Source organism: Phalacrocorax carbo, chromosome 20, assembly GCF_963921805.1.
Source record: "Phalacrocorax carbo chromosome 20, bPhaCar2.1, whole genome shotgun sequence".
NCBI lineage: Eukaryota > Metazoa > Chordata > Aves > Suliformes > Phalacrocoracidae > Phalacrocorax > Phalacrocorax carbo.
Window position 1 is genome coordinate 8,659,917 of NC_087532.1, and position 23,691 is coordinate 8,683,607.

The window sequence follows — 23,691 nt, forward strand, 5'->3', positions numbered from 1 at the left end:
TGAGGCTCAGCCTTCAAACCAGAGACTTCATTTCCAGCGACCATGCAGCGAGAGTGCAAGAGACGGCTCCGATACCGCTGACGAATGCCTGCAAGCTACTCACCATCCTGAACAGACACTTCAGCCTCTGATTTCCCACTCCATAAAGGATGAGGACTTGCACATTTTCAAACGCGACCCCAAGTTTCCAGTTTTCCCACCAAGTTTCATCTAGAATGTGTAATATCAAGGTGAAGTGTTCCTCACATGACCTTAGTTGTTTTCACGCATCTCCTAGTCCAAAAGGTCAGCTGCAGTTTAATTTTTCATCCAAATTAAAGAGGCTGGCAGGAGGACTAGGAAAGCTTGCGTTCCCCAGCGCTGCAATACGCTCGGGGCTCTCGCCGCCGCACGCAGCCGTTCCCGGCCCATCACCCTGCCTCCCCACTTAACATCTTGTTCAGAACGAAACCGCACTTCTTAATAGCCGACTGACTCGCGCCTTCCTACTTTATTCCATTTATTTGAACAAGCATAAATTAAACAAGAGCAAATGAAAGGTTAGGCTTTCCTCCATCTCAAACCTCAATGCTTTTCCATATCCCGCTTTGCCCGATCCTGTATCTTTTATCTCCCCTCTTTCTGTGCCACATTACCTGTCTCTTTTGCCCCTTTTTTAAGATAAGCTTCTCCACTCTCACATCTTCATCTAATAGACTACAAAAAGACCAATTTATTCCGTATCTTACTAAACGCTATTTCTCCATTCTTATTATAACTCCTATTTATCTACTCTTCCGTACTTTTTTTTGCAATCAGTCCTTTGTCTCATTCCTTTTATTAGCACTCGTTTTTCCAAGCCATTTTACTGTCCCACTTCTTGGGAGAATGACAAAATAGCAGCATCCTGTACAAAATATTTGAAATAGAAAATCCCTAACGGAGGACATCGGGCAATTTTACGGTGTTTAAAATGGACGTCGGGCCATGCCCCAAAGCAGCCTAACCCAACAGCAAAGGACACTCCTTGTCAAGGAGTATTCCCTATAATTTTTCAAGTTGCTTTTCGTTTGTTACGGAATCACCAACGAACTGATTCCTCACAAACCCAAATGCTACCTGTAAGTCACTGCGAGGTTTGAGGCCCATAAAGACATCATTCATTAATCGTGTTTCAGACACTGGTCACAGACCAGACAGCTACATCAAACTCTGAGCAGCAAAGCTGAGAATCAGACAAGAGGAAAAGCTGGAGGCTGGGAAGGCTCTGCTCCAGTGCCAGGTCTTACCTGTGAAAGCCCAGGGGACGATGCATGTCCCGGTGGTGTTGCAGCAAGATTTGGGTGTCCCTTATTTATTTCATGTGCAGTGTAAGGGGATGGGGCAGGAGGACCCGGTTGTCTTGCTACTTGTGTTACCTGTGTGGAGATAAACTGTTAGTAAAACATAGTATTAGTAATCCAATCTGTACAGACACTGTAATCATCTTTTTTAAGAAAGCAGCTAGCAGCATCTTTATATATGCCTACAAAAATAAAATAATATATATTTATTTCAGTGAAACACCGTACAAGGTATTTAACGACTTATATGATTCAGAAAAAAGGGGAAGGATCAAAAACTAAGAGCACCAGCTGGAGTCACTGATGGAAACGTGTAGAAACTGGATGAGCTTTGCTGCTGGGGTCTTGCTTTGCAATATCCCTTTGACTTCACGCCTGGGATCTTCTGATCTTCCCATTATAAGCCATATCCAACAATACTGTGATTTTGCAAAGGGATACACGTTACCAGTGACCCTAAAAACAAAGTAAGGGGAAAATTTGCATACTTCTCTCCAAAAAGGGAAAAAAAAGGACCGCACAGAAGCCCTGTTATCTGACGGGGTTGCCTCAGCAAAGAATGAAATACCAAAGCAGTTCTTGCATACACTTATCTCCTTTCTCAGCTTCTATTAAAAAACAGTAACCAAATCACATGAAGCAAAACGTTGTAAAATACATTCATGGCTCATATACTTGCTGCACTGTACTATCACCATGATGGAAGACTTTATGTAGTCACTATAATAAAAAAAGGAGTATCAAAGGAAAAATAGAAGCGCATAAGCTTTGGGTAACACCCCCCAGCAGTTCAACACAGCTACAGTTGATTTGGTTAAAGCTCCTAATATAGAAGTCCAGCATTCGCTTCTCACTGACCTCTTCTCAGACCTAAGCCTTGCTTGCTGAAAAGCACCACTTAGCTATAGGCACTTTAAAGCACAAAACCCGGCGGTGCTTAGGAGGGGACGTTGCCACTGCGTAGGGAGATGTGTGTGCGCACGCATTTCCCCAGCATCGGAAAAGAAGGCAGAAGGAAATTCCTGGCTCTTGACCTTTAATGGAGTATTAGCACCAAGCTCCAAGAGAGCAAAGCATGAGAGCAAAAAGTCACAGAGTTCATGACTAAATGCATTTTCCAAGTAATTTTATTGCACTCCAAGCATCGATGCCTGTCGTTACATCACCTAAACCACTAAAACAGCTGCACCAGCAACAAGAATGAAAACGTGCAATTTCTTGAGGCCTGGAAACAGCCCAGAATTGTTGGCCATGGGAAGATTTACAGCACCCTTGTGCTCATCAGAGAGAAGGGTGGGTCAGCTCAGAGAACCTCATCCTCTATCCCCAACGGGATCCTTCCCTTCCCCAGGGGGGAATCGTCTCCTCCTTTTGGCTGATCTAGATTGGCAGGTGTGCGCACACAGCCTCAGCTGGCCAAATCAAAACCAGCGTTACAGATTGCATCATAAAACTTTCTACATCCCATCCCCAAGAAAACCAAGGTCCCTTATATGACTCCTAAGACAGCCTTTAAAGGCCTGTCCTGTCAATCGCGCAGCAGTTGGTGTTTAGAAGTGACTACGTATCATGATGGATATTAAAAAAATGCAGTTAAGGGAGGGAGAAGGAAACAAAGGCAGCACCAAATACAAAGAAGTAATTCACACAAACAGCCCCATCGGTAGGTTGAGTGCGTGCTCATCACCAAGACGTCTCCCTGAATGTCGCTTCTTGTGAAGAGAGGTTATTTTGCAATAGCTGTGGTACTTCAAACACCGCCAGCTTTTATCTCCCTACGCTTACAAGCGCACACACACTATTCCAGCTATTGCAGAGCCACCCGAAATCCGATCTCCAACAGCACCCAAGCCCACAGAGATGTCTGACAAGGGGGACGGGGACACTAATAATATCCCAGGTTAGTGTGAGCAGTCAGGAGTCCTCTTCAGAAATGAAAACATGCAAATGAGCTAGGCTGGAGGTCAATTAAAGACTGCAAGGAGCGCTGTTCTGAACTGGGCATGAAATCTGGAAGCCAAGCCGAAAGGAAAGCTGTGCGGCTGCGTCAGCGATGGTCCACGGGACACCCTCGTGCAATGCAGCGGACGAGCAGCAGGTACATTAGACACAGGGCTGGACCTACTAAAACTTACTTGAAAGCCTAATTAAGGCAATAGAACGATCAGAAGATCCTACCATCCTGATACCTTGGCAGCACCACACGCGGATGGTATCTAATGGGAGCCTACCACAGACCTGATAGGACTTCCTACGACTAACCAAGTCCAGCTTAGTGGACCCACCAAGCAATATCAGAGGCCCTTCCAGCACAGGCAAAAGCACAGGGTGCCTTTCACGCCAGCTACAGCAACGCAGGTAATTCTAAGTGTTCCTCTTGGCTCCTACACCAAATTATTTACAAATAAACCAAAATGTTCGATACTGATTTGAATCTAAACAGGTGATAAAGGAAGACAAGCTTGCTCTATTTGTATGTTTATTTAGTAATTTTTTAATAAAATAAACCAGGGAGAGACTCTACTAGCTCATCACTTGTGTTTTGGGATGTTTGCCCTCATAGTGCCAGGGGTTTTGTTTTCTGTTTATTAAATGGGATTCTGCACAACATAAACTTGGTCTGAGACGACTCCAGAAGCAAATATCCTTCTTAAACCTAGTGATTAAATTATTCTCCTAAAAACAGATACACAAAGTTACATATTAATTCGCTAGAGCATCACTTTTTTCCTTAACGGAGAAGCAAGGGGCTAACTTTAGTTTTCCAGAGGCTTTAATCCTGCGTTTTTAAGGAAATAATAACGGAAACATGAAAGAAACACTCAGGCTGGAATTCTCCCTTTTCCTTTTGAACTTAAGTCTTGGGTTTTTTAGCATCTTTCACAAGCTTTGGATTATTATTCCCCTTTCAGGTACCTAATTTCAGATACATAGTTATGTCCACGAAACATTCAGGTTCGATCAGAACGGATGGGGCATGCCACGAAAACCCCTCGGCTACGGGGACACTAGTTTATCGTTAGGAACTGCTCTTTTCCAAAACAAATTTTAAAAAAGGGTTCAGTCTTGGACAGAACCTCTTCCCTTTCAGCATTCAAATTATACGCTCAGGCTGCTGCAAACAGCTTCAAAGCAGCGCTGCCAACACCCGAGGAACGGAGCATCCCTCTTGCACGCTTTGCAGCCTCCACCGCAGCCGGGCAGGGGAGCGAGTCGGCCTCCTGACCCAGATCCTTCCTTACAGCACAGGGTGGCTGGAGCAGCTAATCCTCCCTAATCTCTTTTCTACAGGATTCTCTTCATCGCAGGAAGATCCCTGTAAAGGGCACAAAGGCAAATCACAGTACCTCTGCTGGGTGTGAAATTATCGGGGGCGGGGGGCCCAAACGGGTACCCCATTGCAGAAAAGCCACCAAATGAACACCCAAAGAAGAGAATGATGGAGTCAAGCCTTAGGCACTGCAAATTTGGGGCAAGTAGGCTCTTCAGCACCTCATTTTTACACTACCTTCTTTACCATCAGCTGGCACTGAGTTGGGCAACCTGGCACCAGGCGGCATCTGCTCCAAAGAGGCACGGCGAGATTGCAATTAATACAGAAAGTTTAAACCAGCGTTGGATCCGGCCACGCTACAGAAACTCTGCTCAAGGCTACACCCAACCAACTCACGTGCACTTCTCTCCAAACAGGTACATCAAATTAACACTTTTTTCTAATCAGTTCACATCCAGGAGTCGCTGTTGGTCTTTAGCTTATAAAAGTTTATCCCAAAGTGTTTTTGGTCCAAGCTTCAGCGCTTGAGATCACAAGACGTTACTGAGGCAGTTACGAACCTCCACCGTAATCCGCCAAAAAAGGTCTTGTGTGTGAGAACTGGAGGTACATTAACACAGTTATTCCTCTTATCCGATTCCCAACTCGCGCCTCACGCTGAGTTTGGAGAGCACATCTGCTTCTGATCGTTCCTCCGCATTCATTTCATTTCGATAGAAATCAGCCCCCGTTCCTCTGGGTGCAGGCACTCGTGGTGGCCTGTGATAGCTAAGGTCACCTTTGCTGCAGTTCCCTTTCTGTTAGAAGTCAACGTCTTCCCCAAATGCCAAGCCAAAGGGCGTCTTTGAATACATTTCTTTGAAATGTTTTCCAACAGAAACAAAATTTCCTCCTTCTTCCATTCTCCTTTCCAGATTCCACAGGTTTGGGATCTTATTTCTTGCAGTATAAAGAGTTCGGAAACACCACGCAAGAGGCTGCTTGCAGGACAAAACCCAAATCTTTATGTCCAAAAGTAGCTCTTATGATATGGCATTCTCCATTATTGATGAAGGGAAATAATCTTGTAATAATTTCACTGAAATGACTATGATTTGTCTTAAAGTAATTCTACTGCTGGATTTCTTTAAAATAAACAGAAAAAAACCCTACAAAAAACAACAACAAAAACACAAAAACCAAAACCAACCCAGCCAAGCCCAAACCAAAAAGCCACAAAACCCTACCAAATACCGGTATTTTTTACAGTATACTACATAAAATAAATGAAGATGACAGGTGGTATGGGGGCTTTGTTGTTAATACCAGTACGGTTTCATTGAGAAAGAGGTTCTACCAAAGTCTTGTTGGGAATTTTAAGCATATCTGAGTTCTCGGATAAACTTCATTTAACCTGACGAATGACACTCTGCTTCTTCCTCACCTCCTCTCTCTGCCCTACAGGAAAATGGGCTCCTCCGATTTTATTTCCGGGGTGATTACTGGGGCTCGTAGCAAAAGCCCCGTGATTTTTCCGCTCCCATTTTCGGCAAGCAGTACGGAGTTCTGGAAAAAAGGGAGCTCAGGAATGTGCAACTGAGGCCCTGAGAATACACGTGAAAAGGCATGGAAAGGACAACCAAATTATCTTTCATCTTTATTGCACTAAAAATAGTGGTTTCGTCTGTGGGTCGCCCGTATCTCAAATGATTCATCCTCCCGCCCCATGCATGACATACTCTATAGGGAGTACAGTATGCAGGGGAATATATAATTTCCCTGCGGACACACTACACAGGGAAAACACCGACGCAGCTCAGAGTCACTGCGCCGTGGTATCAGACCACAGACCTCTTCCTAAACCAGCCACCCTCCGCCAAAATACACATATTTGAAAACCGTGGTGCGTAATCCGTGTGGAAAACCACACACGATGACCAAGCAAATAAAAAAAGCAGTTCCTGGGTGCTGAAGACGGTGCTCTCTTCCATACCTCTGCGCTACGCGACTTCTGTAAAACCGAGACAAACTACATACAAAAATCATGAAGTACAAAATGACCTACTTGCTGCAAACCCAGATCTTAAATACGCGATGCCGCTACTCGGGTGATAAACCGCAGAGACCTTTGGTGAATGAATTTGTCAAGGCCCTCCAATCACGTGCCACTTCCATCCTAATTCATTATTTTTTTTCAAGGACTTACTCTAAATCTGCATCTGCCAAGGGCTTCATACAGAAGCTGAAAAGGAACCTAGCTGAGAAGTTTCTCTCCTTTCCCTGAAACATTAAATTTTATTTCAAACTTGTGTTTTCTTAAAGCCTAGAACCGAGATACTCCGAGCACTGGTGTCTATTCCTGTAACATATCAAGGAGTAATATTTTTCCACACTGAAAAGCTATTTTAGGTCATTCTTCACAGTTACTTTTGTATTTTACATTAATTTAAATTTTTACAGTCCTATTTTCCCACAGGCATCTGGATTATATCTTTGGAGAAAAGAACTGGAAAACAAAACAAAAAAAACCCAACCAAAAACCAAAACCCCTTCTTTTTCCTCCAAAAATAATTCAGATATTTTTAAAGTGGTTTTTAAAGTGTTGTATGGGGTATAGAAAGGATCATATAAACCAAATTATTTATTACAAGTTTTTGTACATTTATGCTCCTTTGGTTTTGCTTTTTTTGCATACATACATATGTATATACGCACGTACAGACACATAGGATATTGAGGACCGAGCTAGCAAAAAAAACACCCCAAAAAATCAAAAACCAGTCCGCAGCTCAAGCCTGTCGATCGCTGCTGGGAAAGCCACAAACCTTGAAATCGTAAACTCTCGTCAGAGCTGTACCCCAACCCTTGCGACTCACCTGGGGGGAAATCCACGGCCAAGCCTGAGCCTTCCTGCTACCACAGCTACTGCCCGAGCCTCTGCCTTTCTCGGCCCAACGGGCACCAGGCAGCACTTTTGCGCTTAATCCTGCGCCAAGCTCGGCTTTGCAATCTCTTGAAAGCAGGCTCCCTGGAGGAAGGGACGATCACAAAACTCTCCTCTACGGCCCAAAAAAAGGATGGGGCCAAAGATGCTCCAGCCCCGAACTCTGCATGTGGAGGAGACAGAGCCGAGAACCCCAATCCCAGTTTTTCATGCAAACAGGGGGAAGGAGAAAACCCTGAACAGCAGCTTATGTTTTTCTATAAGCAGCTTATGTTACTGCATAAAGTACACTTAATTTCTCCCGTCTACAGCTTTTCTTCCTGTTTCCCAAATAATTAAAAGAGCAGCTTAAAAGCAGAGTTTTTGGCATTAAAAATATTTGCACTATCCCACCAGAAAAGCAAAATATTACTTTCCCAGGGCTGTGCTGAGCTAGCAAAGCTTATAAATAACACCGGGCTTCCAGCTATTACCCTTCGAAAAAAAGAAATGAATAAAAGGAAAACACTATCATACGCTCACAAATAAACGTCGCTACGTTTCTAAGCTACATTTCCCCGATAATCAAGCTTTATAAACAAACATGTAGGACAGTGAGCCAAAAGCACCTTTCCCAGATATTCAATCTACCATCAAAGCATTTCTTCCTCTGGATAACGGGATGTTTCACATGAAAAACAAACCTTCCTCGATTGGTTTCCAATAAGAAACTATTAGAAATGCGCAGCCACTAATATGCTCCAACAAGCCAATCTTCAAGACTCAGGAGGCAGGAAAGAGATGGAGCCAACGGACTGGAGATGTGGCCAGTAACATTTTCACTCAGGTGGAAGTCTTTCAGGAAAACCCACTCTCATAGCTGCTACGTAAAACCACGGACACTTAAAAAAGGACCCAAAACCCCCCAATATTTCTTCTTTTCCTACTCACATGCAACAAAAAGGGTCTTCATCCAGCATCATTCATTTTAGGAGGCAAAAAAGTGTTGCATTTTTTAAATTTTACGGTTTTTAGGTTGCATGCTCTATAAATGTATTGCTTTTTTAAAAACTAGACAATTTCCTTATGCTTGGAAAGCGCGCTCCTTTCAAAAGCAACACGACCGCCGCGGCGCCAGCCAGATACTCACAGTGCTGTACACAGCGGAGACGGTCGGAGTGAAGATCCGATCCTCGAGCGGCTGCTGAACAGGACCTCGGGGGATTCTGCAACACAGCAAGTTAAGGAAAGCAGCGTCGAAGGAAGGGTCGTGTTTTGGGCGACAGGCGCAGCCAACGCGTGGTCCATCAAGGCAGCCGGTCACCCCCCACGCTCAGGCAGGCACACAAACATCTCTGAGGCACTCACACGCAACCAGGCAGCCACGACCCTTCAGGGTTTTCCAAAAGAGGAGCAAAGTGTGGCTCGTAAAGGCAGATGTCACCGACAAATCCAGCACAAGAAACTGAAAGCAAGCAAATCGCCAAACAATCTGCAAAACCTTCGTCCTGTCAAGAGAATCCCCCACCTCTTGTTTTTTATCTATGGGTTTTTTTAAAGAGTAAGGGAAAAAAACCAAAACCCACAAGCCCTTCGCATTCAGCGAGACAAACCCTGCTGATCAGCAGGGCATTTTCGGACAAAGGCAGCGCCTGTTTTGCTAACCACGCAGGAATCGTGGTATAATTGTTTCCTTGTTTGCCTCTCTTCAACCAGTAACTCCCTTTCCACATCCACCCACCAAAATTGCGTCTAAAAGGGGCTGTCAGATTGATCTGAGGTTTTGATGATCTGCTGCAGGGTTATTTAAAGGCAAATTGCAATAGTCGTCTTAAATTGGAAAGGTATTGTGGGAATCTAGGGGGGAAGAAGCGGGGAGGGGGAAGACTTTATGCAACAAATAAGCCAGAAACTGTTTTACTTGCAGAGTAAATCAAGGGGATGCAGGTATTTAAAAGAACAAAGCTTCCTGCCTCAGCTAACACTTGCAGCCTGAGGTCCAGCATACGACTACCCAATTCCTGACACCCACCGTCATAAAGAAAAGCCACGCTTAACTTGCTGAAAAAAATTTCCACTAAATGCCATATTCAGATTTCACCTTTTTGCTGTTTACACTTCATACGTCAAAGCCTCTTGGAAAACGAGCGCAGCCTGACTGAGGAAGTTTCTCACACACAAGCCAGCAACGCAGACCTCGCGTGTTAACGTGGCGGCAGATGCTCAAAAAAAAAAAAAATCAAATCACGAAAACACTTCTTGGGTTTTGTATAAAAGAGTAAAAAACCACTCGTAAGTTAAATCTTCAAGCTAACCTGCGCCGGTCGTGCAGGAGTTCTCCCTTTGCACTGCAAGTCTGAGCTCCAAAGAAACGCTGCTGCCCAAACCTTTGCAGGAGACACCCTGCCAGCGCTGAGAAGGCTCGACAGCCACCCGAGCTCCACAGTCCCACCCGCTCCCCTTCCTTAAAACATACAACATTTTAAGGCTGAAGGAAGGAGTGCTCCGAGGCGACCTGCATCGACCGGTCGCAGCACTCCCCAGGCCGATCTCCTCCTCCCAGGCCAGTGCTAAGGCAGAGCAGAAGCAAATCTCCAATATCGCGCTATTTTGATGCCAAACACACCCCTAAAAAGGTCCGCCCTCATCAAGCAGACCGAGAAATTGTCCTAAAAGCTTCCAGTTCTGTTATATATTTGCTGTTTGAACTCCAGACACAATAAAACCCCTGCACGATAGGATTACGCACGGAAAAGACCGCCCCTGACCTTCACAACACCTTTGCACGTAAGTAATGTCCCCGTTAAAGCCTGGCAGGTGTAAAACAGGATGGCTACGGCCAGCTCCAGATTGAGAGAACTGAGATGAGGATCTGGCACCGCTGGCTCCCAAGACGGTGCTCCCTCAGCCTACATCTCTTTTTTTGCTTTTAAAAAACTTAAGTTATTTTCAGGGTCTAAGGCTTGCCTTCAGTTTGCAGACTTGCCAGCTCACGCGTAAGTGGTATCGGTTGATAAAACAAAGAGGTTTTTCACGACAAAATTAGATGTTAAATCCTAACCTCAGCGAAGCAATGAGATTTGCCCCAGACTTAACCAGAGCCGAGGCGCCACTCCTAGCCTTCATCCTGAGGATCTTACATTCATTCCTGAGTTTCGGAAAACACCGACAGAAAGCCAAAAATCGGGGAGAGGAGGATTAGAAACACGCCGCAAGACAGAACGAAAACTCACAAGTTCCCTGCGCGCCCACCCCAGCCATCTTCTGATAGGACAGGGCGGAGGCTCGGTTTTAAGGTGCCACCCTTTTGTCACAGCCAAGATTTCCAATCTCGAGGCGGTTTTGACAATTAATTGAAGCAATCGCTGCTTCAAAAGGGATCGCTCCCGAGTTTGGAAAAACTGTTTCGTCCCTGAGAAGGTTGGGATTTATTTTCTTATTTTAGAACTTATATAAGCCAGGAGAAAATAATCTTCTTTGAGCAGAGTAACCTCTCTTTTTGTACCCAGGAAGAGCTGCCTCAAGGAACGAGCGGGTTAGATGAATTTTCAGAGTTTGGGGTTGCCATTTAAGATCACTTCTGCAAAGCGACGGTTCCCATCAGATTAAAAAGAAACCTTTTCAGTCCTTTTTGCCAAAGGACTTAACCTGGGTGCCCGACTGATAGGGACAAAAACGCTTTAAATTCCAGTAAGCCTTAATGAAATATAATGGTTGGAGAACGCGATTATTTCCAGTAACTTCTGGCATCTAGAGACTGACTCTCTGCACAGAGCTGGGCCGGTGGGAAGGTTACCGCTTCCCTGCAAGCCTCCTGGAGCTTGATTCTGCCCCCCTGGGAGAAGGGACTTCCCTCCTTCCCCTTACATCTGCCAAAGGAGTCCAACCTGGGCTAACAGTTGCTGTTATCACAGAAGTGAGCCAGGGTGACCGCAAAAGTTCATTAGCAGACTCTTGCTAACGAGGCTCTTTTTCCTAGAAGCGGGTTAAGAGCGACAGCACGGGAGGCTCCGCCACGGGACGCGAGTGCGTCACAGCAGGCAGGTGGGAAGCGAAACCTCATCCAGCAGCATCTCCTCCACGTCCACAGCAAACCATCCTCCGGAGCACTCCTTTCACTACACAGAGATTTCGGTACCATCTAGAGCTGCACAAGCCGAGGTGCGACGCAAACCGCACGAACGGTGCCCTCCCGCTGCCCCCATCACACGCGGTAAAGTTTAAGTGTCAAACTATAACCCAGCCTGGCTCTATTGCGGCACGTAATTAACCACAGTGCGAAGAAAACAGCGATGTGCTGAATAATTCAGGCAGCTCTTTCATGTTACTGTTCCGGCATGCTTAGATCCAATTCAGCAGGATCCTGTGCCCTCCCTCCTCTTCCTCCCCCTATATCCTTGCCACCCCCATTACCCTCGTCAGCTGCACTGATTCAACCATTTGTGCAGCCACGCTCTGAAATGATCCGGGAGGGTGGGAAGGGAGGGGGGGCACGTGGAAAAGCAAAGCCAAACCCAAACCTCACACCGTTTTCAGAGCTCCTTCCATTACCGCAGGGAAAAAAGACCAGGCGGGCGATGGATCAGAAGAGCAGGAGCAAGGGGAACCTCTTAAATCATATCGGCAGCCAGCAGGTTAGTAAAGTGGAACTACAGTCTCCGCTTTCCATGCTGTGTCGGGCTGAAAGATGCTTTACAGCTCTCCCTCCTCCATCAGCATCACGCCGAAAACCAGGAGAAGAACGGCAGCCGGCGGGTAGCACTGACTGGATTCTCTTCGTTGCTGTTTAGGGCTCATTAACTCATGAAATATATATTTAAAAATCCACGTAAGTGAGATACTTCTGGCAGATTAATAGAAGCGGGCACAGATGCAATGGGAGTTCCACCTAGTCCCCATCTGGCTGCAGCAGTGATTACAAGCCAGGGAATTTCAGGAGCTATTAAAGACCCAGTGGGAAAAGGCAGGCAAAGATAGTAACACCGGTCAGAAAGGAAACAGAATTTTTCTTGAAACCAAAAGCCTCCATAAAAAGAGGATCTCTTTTAATTAGACAGCCATAGCCACGCTCTGAGGAGAGGGAGAATACGCGACTTCTCTGTAAAGCGATTACAGAAAAAAACCCACACTAGAGCTGCCCGTCAGCCAGAGCATTCGGAGGCACTGACAAACGCAGAGTCAAATAAAAGTCAGGAGGAACTGCGGAAATCCCTGAAATCTCGGCCTGTTCTAATCATGCTACAAAACTGAAATACCGCAAGATTTCTCTGTGCTTTTACAGCAGTGACTAACCTGAAAACATGCAGAAAAATAAGCTCTTACAGCAAGCATTTGTACAGGTTTTTCTGCTCTGTTCTGCTTCCAAGATGGGAGGCAGAAAGAAAAAACACTATTACATTTTCTCCCAAAATGGATTCATTTCCCCTCAAACAGTGCTGCTCACCTAAGCTCATTTTCAGCAACCAGCAACCATTTTATCCTGAGCATGCACTGATGGCCTCTTTCTTCTCTTCAGCTGACAGTAACGAGTAAGCACCTTCTCACCTGAATAAAAATATCTGGGGGTACCCAAGGGCACATACGCAATCGCATTACACAAAAACCATTCCAGAACTAACCATTTTTAACCCTGCACGGAAACGGAGCGAGTCTCCCACCAGCTACCCCTGGGGTGAGATAATCCCAATGCGCGTCCCCGCTCGTACTGAAATTGTGTATTAAATGACAGAAACAACACAAGATAAAACCATCAAGCAATATTACAGAAGGGCAAGAAACCACACCAAATTCAAGCACTTCTTTCCGCTTTTTGGTGCAAGGAATTTTTAAAAAACCCTAGGAGTAGAGAGGTATTTGACGGCAGAGAGCTGTTAAAAGAACATGTTTCTCCTCTGCGGCCTCTTCTCTATTTAACATGCAATTAAAATGCAGGGGGTGAACATCCGAACGGCAGAAGCACCGAATTTAGCAGGTTCGGAAACCACACGGGCTCGCTTGAAGGGTTAAAAGGGAAAAAGCTATGCCAGTCACAGCAGCTTGCTGAAACTTCCCCCGCACCACCCCATCCTTTGCAGCCCCTGTCCTCTGCTCGCTGGGCAGAGCCTTTTGTTCGGCATGCTCGACCCCACCTGGCAGCGAGCTCCCGGAGAGCTTCGGTAGCGAGCCCGCTCAAGCGCCGGGTCTTCTCCCCGTGTTCGCCGGCAGCGAAGCCCACGGCCGCATCCGTGCTGCCGGGGATGACTTCTGTCTCCTGCCCGCCTCTCGCCCTCGCAAGCAGAGCTCTCGTAGCACGCTTGTGGTCTTAAAGAGGTAGTGCAATGGGGGTCTTAGCGATACCTTGGTGGGGTTTTGTACCAAGCGCTTCCACGCTGCTGAAATCCCTCTGCTTCATAAATCTTTCTGCTGTGCATGCAGCGGAGAAGGGATGGCAGGTAGCATCAGGCTCCTTTTAGCAAGTTCATATAGGATAAAAATCAAACCAGGCTTACAAAAGAAAGCATGAGGTAAAAAGACAAACTCACCTACAGCACGTTGTGTTTTAGAAATCTGCATTGCAATGTACGAAGAGCTTGGAAAGCTTCAAGCTCCCTATCGGAAGGAGAAATAAATCGCAGCGCAAACTCCTCAGCAAGAAATTTTGCAACTTGTTTGCCTCCGCCTCCCGCTCGCTACCCCCAAAACGCAGCAACGCGCACCGCCACGAGCCCCTTGAATTAGCAAGTACTTGGTGAATCAATTTTCCCTTCCAAATAAATGCCTCTTTTGACAGGCCCCGTTTCAGAAGCCAAGGGAAGGAAAGCTGGTTAAACAAACTACAGCTTTAAAAAACAAAACCCAAACTCCACCAAGTGACATGTCGCGTGTGAAAACAGATAAATATATGAGATCGAAACAGTGCCATCCCTCTCTCTCCATGCTGAAATACTTACTGCAACCAAACAAACCTCATCCAAGGAGGAAAAAAAAAGTCAAGTTATAAAGCAAACAACTCCAAACGTAGGAAAAGGGAGGATTAATGTTGCCCGTGCAACCATAATTCAACCCCATGTACAGAGGGACTAAGGGCAGAATCAAGCCCGTAATTACAAAGACACATGCTGGCTTCCCCCGGTGTCCCTGTCGGCTCCGCTTTTTCAGCTGCCTTACAGGGATCTAGCACCTTATGCCCTTCATAGCTAAGCAGCTCTTGCTAATAATGAGAGATAATTAATATTACAAAATTTAATATTACCAATTCAAGGACTTCGGAAAATGCTTAAAGGCTTAAGAAGAACCTAATGAAATGGCAACTCGCAGCTCAGCCCTCTCCATCCCTCCGCTGCCTATATCCAACGGCATATCCCAGCCCCAGGAACCGCACGCAGCCCAGACGCCTAACATCTCCCTTCCTTGCCGACACCTCGTTTCATTTTAGGGTGGGTTTGGGTTTTTTTCCCCCTTGTTCAGGCTCTTTTTTATCTTTTGCTAGTGGATTCCTGACAAGGGGGCCATGCCTTTTGGTCGAACCTCAAAGGAATGAGCTGGCCCTCTGTGTTAAAACAGTGGGTTTATTTTAGTTTCCTTAGATGGATGCAATGGGTCTCACGCAACAGGATGAGATGTCAAAATAAAGTATGATTCAGAGCCCTGACTGTATCACAGGTCAAAACCGAATGGGGGGGGTGTTTCAGTGTTTGCTGTTTTCTGTTATTGTAACAGGGGAAAAAAATAAATACAACTTTTTGCTGGCACGAGCACTCGGAAATATGGTCAAAGTTAAGAGCCGCAGGTGGAGAATTCCTTAAAAGGCGGCGTCAGCTTCACACCAATACTTAATTCTGATATTAATGACATACTTCTGGCTAGTCAAGTGTTTTAGAAATAAAGGAACACGCTAAAAGGTGTTTGTAAAGTGGCAAAAAGGGGGTTTATTGTTTAAAATTACCAAGCTACGTAACAGAGCAGTACATCATCGTGCTCCTATTCCTGTAAATAAATGCAAACCATACTTCCAGGATTCACCACCTTCTGTAATGACTCGTACCCAGAAGGATCTTATGGCAAAAGCTATTATTAAGCTTGTTTCAACGTTTTATGGCCTAATATAAAGCTCCTAACTGCAACACGTGTACTCAATGTTCACAGCTGAATTGCCATTTGTCAAACATATAAATTTTAAGTGGATCAATGAAGTGTTTGTGTAAACTGCCTTTTTAATCCTTCAGGTTATTTTGTGTATTAAACGGTAACATCGAATCCTCTTTAAGTTCTCATTTATGGCCTATTTTATACTTGTAACAAATGCCTTAAATAAGGTATTTATCTTTTGCTTTTGCCCCTGAAATGTACTGCCATAAATATTGTTGATCTTTCACGCAGTCTCGCTGGCTCCTTTATGAACTGCAATTGCCTCGTCCAAAATTACCGACTGCAGGACTCTTTCCTTGCTCCCCGTTTGAACTATTTGACGGTAACCGAAAGCGATAAGGCTTGCGATAAGGCTGCCATTTAAGTGCTCCTCATTAAAGTATCATCTCCCGAACTTTGTCCAGACCCAAATGTTACAAGCAGCGAGGATTTCGCTACTCATCCCAGCTTATGCCATACTCTAAACGAATACTCTTCCCATAATAAAACTTTTCTCGAAATTAATCTTAAGCTTTTTACCTAATTACGTGTCATTAATCTCAGCACTAGCTTTCAAATGATCCCAAACGCTTCCTTTCCCTGCTGTCTGCCACATAATGTCACCCGATCTGCGCCTGCACTGAACTGAATAGGAACGGGGCAGCAGCGAGAGCTTTCAGAAGAAAAGGGGGGCACAAAGCCCAATGAACCTCAATAGCTGTTGGAAGACAAGCTTTCCACGGCTCCTCTGAAAATTGCAGCTTGGAAGGAAAACCTGACCTTCAAATGCTTCCTGAAAAGTGCGATCTCCCTCTGCTTCCTCCAGCAGCGCCGCTGCTGGGGTCCAGCATCCTCCAGCTGTTCAAATTTCTCCTCCTTCCCCTTCGTGAGTGAGTCCCGACACGTTTCGGAGGTGCTCCGATGAAGGCTGCTCTGTATCTGCGGATGCTGCCGTTCGCGGCTCCACGTCCGACCGCACCTCCGAACTTCAGGGTGGCACAAAACACCTGACGCGTAACCCAGCGCTTCTTCCTGACTAAACTTGCGAAAGCTGCGCTGCAGCAGCCACCTTCAAAGTGCACGTTCTGTTTATACCCGAGCACATCTCCAAAGCCTCCAACTTACATGATTTTTTTTAAATACCCATTCCACAAAATAACTATTTCCAAAGTCTTCGTTCGCACGCACATCCACTCTGCAACGTGTTTTTGCCCCTCGCTCACCTTCCTGACGTGCAGGTAACGTACTGCGCCACGTTTTTTGCATTAGCAATGCCTTCACAACCCATCTAATACCAAAGCAGGAATTCGAGATACTACTTCCCATCTGGCTAATCATTAATGATGATAAATTAGATCAGGCCTTCCGTCAGTCTCTGATACACACCAGACATCATCGCTGTGTAATACAACACTTCGCTACTTATCACCATCATTTCCTTTTTAGTCTTTGGCCCACGTGTGATACGTCTCATAGTCAAGCCAAAGAGGAGCATCAAAGTAAGGCTGGGGGTTAGAGGGAAGATAACAACAGGAAAAAAAAAACCCTCTCTGTTGCAAATTAACCATTTCCAACATCTCATTCACTCCGTAATGCTTTCAAATCAAATCAGCAATATTAAAGAGCACCAGCTGTAGGCAGCTGCAATAGTTACACCTGCAGACGAGCACCTAATTATCTAGAGCTCATTACTTTCAGGCTCAGTTTTGCATCTCTAAATTAAAAAGAACTGGAGACAGCTCACCAGCACGTAAATCATCCCCAGACCTCACCCCACCCTGATGCATTTCGTGCAGCCGGCAAGCCGTCAGGAGTGAGTTATCAGGGGAGCTGTCAGCCAATATACCAGATCAGTGCAAACGCCACAGAAACCCAATCAATTATTTTGCCCAGTACAAATGCGTTTCTAAGGGCAACCTGATTTTGTTACTTCATCTCTGTCTTCTTCAGCTGCAACCCAAGCAGCAACGCAAATCATCTATTTTCAGCTTAGACCTAGAAAGGTTGTCTGAGGTAGAAGAAACTGTGTCTAAACCCCGCTAACCCTGCTGGGGTTTTCCTCGAAGCGTGAGGTTGTGGGTGGGGAGGCAGGTCTGGAAGCGATGGACTGAATATTTCTGTAACTGGGAACTTTGTCCTATGTGTATTTTTAACCACAGCATCTCCAAGAAGTGGGTTTTCCAAGCACAGCCTGAATAAGGTTAAATCCAGGTTTGGACCAAGCTGCAAAATATATTGAAAGAAAAAATAAGCCACAAAGGCACCATGGATCCTGTCTGTGCCAGCTCGGGTAACGCAAGGCGAACAACGTGCCAGGAAAGCATCTCCTCCTCAGCTACAGAAGACTTCTCAATAGCTGACTTGTTTTAGCCTAATGTAGTCCACTCTCCTCCATAAAACACCAGCCACTTCCATATTTTTTAAATTTATATTTTATTCTTACAATATATGGACTCTTCTAAGAGATGGAAAAGTCAATAGATTTCATCAGCTCCCTTCAGCCAGAAAGTCAAGGTATTACCTCTCCAGAGAGGCAATGGCATCATGGGGAATATGCCGATGTAGCCTTAAAATTCCATTTAATTTTAGGAGGGTTATTTATGATTGTACTTGTCCATGTTAATTAAAACTCCCATTACGCTGCAGAAAACAGGCTACACTCAGGAACTCGCAACAGCCCCATTAGTCTTCAACAGTCCTGCCCTGCTCGGCCACCACTTCTACTGCTCGGAGTGATCTCTCATGGTCCTCTAGCCACAACCCCAGGACAGGGACCTTAAAGAGCCCAAAGTATTAAGGTCGAGGAAAAGGCTCAACAGGGTGAGCCTTGGTGAGAAGCACTAAAACAGCCTGAGCTCTGAAGGGTCTGCCGTAAGTCACAGGAAAGGTGCCAGACAAAGCCTGCACTCCAAAACACACCAAATAAATCATGAGCAGGCATGTGTTATGCCAGGATCGTGCACAGCCCGTCAGCTTCGAAGAGCCTGGCATCAAAAACGAAGCCGAAAAGTCCCGAGCAGGGCGATGCCAGGAAGCTGGGCTCATGCCGTGTGACACTGGGCTAGCTATCTCATACTATTACACAGAACTGCTACAGATCTTATCTGCTGGGGGTGGGGGGCCCTGCTGCTCTGATCAGTTATTAAGCTTTCCTTTGCTTTCTGCCCAATGTAGACAGCAAGGCGTGGGAACGACGGGTTTAGGTGTTGCTGCTCTCTACATCTGTATATTAAAGGCAAACCTGGATTTTTGTTTACCATCTGAAGATCTACACCAAGACGTCATTTCCTTATTTCTTAAAACACGTACGAACTGATCAATATGTGTAGTCCCAGCAGTCAGTGTATTTGTAAGAATCCTACAATGTGTACACGCACCTCTATAGGTGATTCATCGGTATATAAAAATGGGGAAGAAAGCCCGCATTCCCGTGGTGTTGGTTCGGTGGGAGCCGTGTGCCCCCAGCCACCATCCATGTGCTGGGAATAAATGACATCAAATGTGACCTGGGCAAGGTGTACGTCAACCTGCTATCAAAAATGGGGCTACGTACTTGGAGAACCCATTTCCAGCTGTCTAGGGGGCCAGGCAACTGCAAAATGTCGGTGGGTCAAGAAACCACCAAGGTTACCAGAATACCAAGACAGGGATGCGTAAGGAAATCAGCTTTTAAATTGCCCTCTCCCTACGGCACAGCAGTTCCATACCTGAACTCTCAATACTCACCTCCTAATGCTCAGTTCCTCCTCTCAGACTTTTCATTTCACCTTTTAAAAATCCAAATCCAGCACCAGGCTCCTTCCAGGGGAGGAACTGATTCAGAAAGCAAGCAACTCAGGTGACTGGAAGCTCTCAGAGCTATTCCGAGCCAGTCCCTAACCTGAAAGAGAGGACAGGCAAGACTCCGCTCTCAAGGCTCCTCAGGGCAAAGGAAGTCACAGATAGCATCTACAAGAAGTCAGGTGGCATTAAAGGAAAATTACTGTCATGAAGGTGTAATCTAAATAGCAGGCGCCTGCGGGCAGGACACAATATGAGGAGATCTAGTGTTAAGACATCATCTGGCAGCGGTGCTGCCAAAGAGGTGGCCCTGGCCTCTCACGGCTACTGGCCCCGTGCCAGTGCGAGCCCAGTCACCACCGCTCGGTCAACCAGAGAGGATTTAGATTAAAATGAACCTTTTCTTCCAAACTTTGTTCACCACCCAGCCACGCCAACAACTACATCAGCCTAAAGGACAGGACGAGGCAGGAACGGCGGTGGGGAGGTTGCACCATAAAATGCTCTTGCTGTAGTTTCCCTTAGCGCGTCCTGGCGTATGGCAGGAGCTGCAGGGGTGTGTTAAGCCCAGAGGCAGCTGCTGAAGCTGACCTAAACATAATGATCCTAAACATTATTACAACTTTAAACCACTGCACAAAATGGTTTTGTTGAGGTTTGTTTCGCACTCCCAAATGGGAATGCAAGCAGATCCCCTTTAAGAAATTATTTTTCTGTAAGAGATGACGACAGTCTAAACCTTCAGTAACTGAATTCACAGCATGACAGCCATCAGAGCTTTACAAATCATGCAAGCCTTGGAAGATTTATTCGAAGGATGGAAGTTCGACAGGGCTCGGAAAGGAGGAGCAGGTACACACAGTAAGGAAACAAAGCATTGCTGCATTATACCACACGTAACGCTCTAACTTGAGGCCACAAGAGGACTTTACTGAGGCATCACCCGAAATGAAAACGGTCCAGGAATTTCGGATGCAGCTCACGTTGCATAGCTGGGGAGACAGGGCGCTGAGCTGGGAAGCGATAGTTTTGACTATCATTTGCCCGGTTTTGGGTCCCCAGTTCAGGAAGGACATGGAACTGCTCAAGCAAGTCCAGCGAGAGCTATGGAGATGCTCAGGGGGCTGGAGCATCTCCCTTGTGAGGAAAGGCTGAGACACCTGGGTTTTCTCTTCTCCAGGCTGGACAGACTGAGGAGGGATCTCATCAGTGCTTATAAATACCTGAAGGGCGGGTGTCAGGGGGATGGGGCCGGGCTCTTTTCAGTGGTGCCCAACGCCAGGCCAAGGGGCCACGGGCACAAGCTGGAACATGGGAAGTTCCCCCTGAACATGAGGCCAAACCCCTTCCCTGTGCGGGTGCCAGAGCAGGGGCACAGGCTGCCCAGAGAGGCTGTGGGGTCCCTTCCCTGGAGACATTCACCCCCCGCCTGGACGCGGCCCTGTGCCCCTGCTCTGGGGGTGCCTGCTCACGCAGGGGTGGGACGGGATGAGCTCCAGAGGGCCCTTCCAACCCCCGCCATCCTGGGATTCTGTGATTCTGTGACTCCAGCTATGCTGGAGAGCTGCGAGGTGATTGCAGGTATGACAGCTGAGACCATAGTGTGGGTTGGGAAGCATTTGCTTTGGGTTGAAGAGGCTGTTCCCCACGCTCACGCGCATCTCTTCTAGTAGGACGACCCATATTGAAAGCATCAGCTCACTCAGCTTAAAATAAGAGGGATGAAAAAATCTCAGTAGGATAAAGGTAATAACTAATAGCTTTAAGTTTCTTTCCTTCTCAGTTACAGAAAAGCCATCCTCCATTTGCACTCATCACCTGAGGAGGCTGTCCCTGCTAACTGGCAGACTTGAAGGCACCATCAGTTAACAGTCTGGAAGCTACAAATACAGATACAAAACCTAAAAATCACCAAACCTGCCTGAGTAATAGGCTTTTAGGTGACCAGTGACAGTGATATTTCTCCCAAGATTAATCTTGTAGTTTGGCAGCAGCTGCTAAATCACCTTCTGTGCTCCCAGAGGATCCAGACATGTGCACGGTCTCACGAAAGCAGCAGGTCTCCCTCCCCCAGTGCTGGAGGGTCAGCAGTTTGTGGATGAGCTACTCTGGACGCTAACACTAACCCAAGAACTTGATTCAAACAGGAGAAGCCTTCATGATTTCTGATCCAGAGGCTCTTCCAGACATTCTCACATCACAAAGTAATTAGCATTTTAGTGGCAGTTCACAAGCCTAAACAGCTCAGCCGCTTCTTTTAATTAGAAGATTTTATGGAGCTCTTACACCCCTGTTATTCCCTGAAATGTGACACAGCTCTGAAGTTCCCGTCACCCAAATACTTATTTTTGCGGCCCTGACAAAAATAAAACCAGCCTTAGAGTCAGCCAGCAGGTTGTCTACCTCTAGAACAAGAGAGCTCACCTTGCTTAATGCAGCCCTTCCAATATAAAACCCCTCATCTGTCTGTTCAAGCAAAGTATCAGCATCTCTAGCAGCAAAATTTATTGTGCAAGTGACTGAAGTCAGTGGCTCTTCCCCTTTTACATGGCTCTTACAGTGCTCATCTCACACTTCCATTGCGCAAGGGACAATCCTGGAAGAGAACCAGAATCAGCAGGGGAAAAGCCCAAGTCCTGCCTCCAGCAATTCCTCCATGAGTTCGTGTCTGGGTGGACAGGTAGGGGAAAGAAACGGAGACTTCAGGGATGCTGGAGCTTGCAGTTTAAGAGATCATTTAGCCCCACACTCCACCTCCCCTGGAGAGTCACTGGAAACCTTCTGGCAGCACTGCTAAAGGGGCAAAAGGGAACAATTCCAGGTCACAGAGTAGACCCAGTGTCTCCCTGGGAAAAGGGAAAAAAAAACCCAAAATCATTGATCTCTGCAGGCACGGTGCTTCCCTTGCCCCTGCCACAAGCACTTGGCTTCTACGGATCAGGTTTCATGGGATCCCAAAACCAACCCAGCTGCTAAATGGTGGCAAGCCACCCCAAGACACCCACATGCTTCTGCCACCTCCCTTCAGCAAGGACTAACGATCACGAGACACTTCGGTGTCCCAGCTCAGCCCGGTGATTCAACAGAAAGCTATTTTTTTTTCTTGGCTGGGTGAAGTTTTCGGTCGATTCCGTGAGCTGATGTAAATCACTGCATGCTCACATGATCACTACATCCCAGGCAAGGGAGCTAGCATGAAGACGCAGCCCAGCGACAGCCGATCAACCCTTTCAGCTGCAGCTCACGGGTACATCTCTTTAATCCTAATGTGAAACTACATCCATCAAAGCACCTGCCTTCGCCCCAGACATCCAAAAACCAACGTTTTGAAACAGAAGTCGGCACCTTTCTCAGCTGAGGCAGGATCCTCCGTCTTGCTCAGCGGCTTTTCCTCTTTTGCATTCGAGTAGAGGAACTGGGTATGGCACGAAGTTCAGCTGCGTACACACCGCGCTCTTTAATGCTTCCTCATCTGTTCCCACACCTCTGCCAAGCTGCTGCAGCCTCTGACGGAGCCAGGCGTAACGGCCCCGAGGGGCCAAAATGAATTTTGTAAGCTCTGAGAAAGCAAGCAAGCAAGCAAAGCAATGGGCATGTTCACACCAGCTGAAGTCACAAGTAGCTCTGTGATCCTCTCAGCTTATATTTGTCCTTCATGCGACAGAGCAGGGAGGTAAATCTTAGTAGGATGCAGCTTATTCCTGAGAGGGATGGAGTTTGTTTAGGTGAAGGAGATCAGTGAGGGCTCCTTTTCAGAGCAAACGGGCAAGAACGAACGCAGACACCCACACGGACCGTATGAGCTTCAAGGCAACATGCGCCAGCGAGCCCTAGGACAGGCACACAGAGCTTGTCATGCATTAACAAAAGAAAAGGCAAAAGGAAACAAGTGGGAAAAGTGACACGATCTGAGAACAGTTTTCCCACGGCTTCCCCTGAACACAGAGATTTGTTCTCTATGGTAGTACCTGATTTGAAGTCTTAGAATTCTTTAATTAGTAATTCATTTCATTAGCTCGTTAACACACTGAATCTTTCAGATGTTTTACATACCACCTTGGACATGCCGGTTCTTGCCCACGTTCTGGAAACACGTTTTGGGGAGGACCCTCTTCCATCGCGAGCTGTGTCCTGCGGTGCACAACCCCATCCTGCCCTACTGAGCGGGTCCAAGTCCTGCAGCTACACCTCTACAAATGCTTCCATTATAGGCTAAAAACAGAAAAACCCACAAACCTAGCTGCTACAGTCAAGCCAAGCCACGACAGATGTTTAGGATCAGGCAGTTCCTCCACCGACCCTTGACC

General features: G+C 46.4%; 1 protein-coding gene across 8 annotated transcripts in view; it reads right to left on the minus strand.

Moving 5' to 3' along the window:
• Positions 1 to 23,691, minus strand: part of EIF4G3 (eukaryotic translation initiation factor 4 gamma 3) — a 153,311-nt gene that overhangs the window by 100,795 nt on the left and 28,825 nt on the right. For 6 of the 8 annotated variants that reach the window (XR_010375859.1, XM_064470413.1, XM_064470411.1 and 3 more), the window contains exons 2-3: positions 8,649 to 8,724; positions 1,269 to 1,412 (exon numbers count right to left, since the gene is read on the minus strand). Coding sequence is in view for 7 of the 8 variants with exons in the window: in XM_064470413.1 (XP_064326483.1) it covers positions 1,269 to 1,412; positions 8,649 to 8,724 (220 nt within the window). In the remaining variant the exon portion in view is untranslated. The remainder of the gene's footprint in view (positions 1 to 1,268; positions 1,413 to 8,648; positions 8,725 to 23,691) is intronic. The other 2 variants (XM_064470416.1, XM_064470409.1) reach the window with 1 other exon arrangement.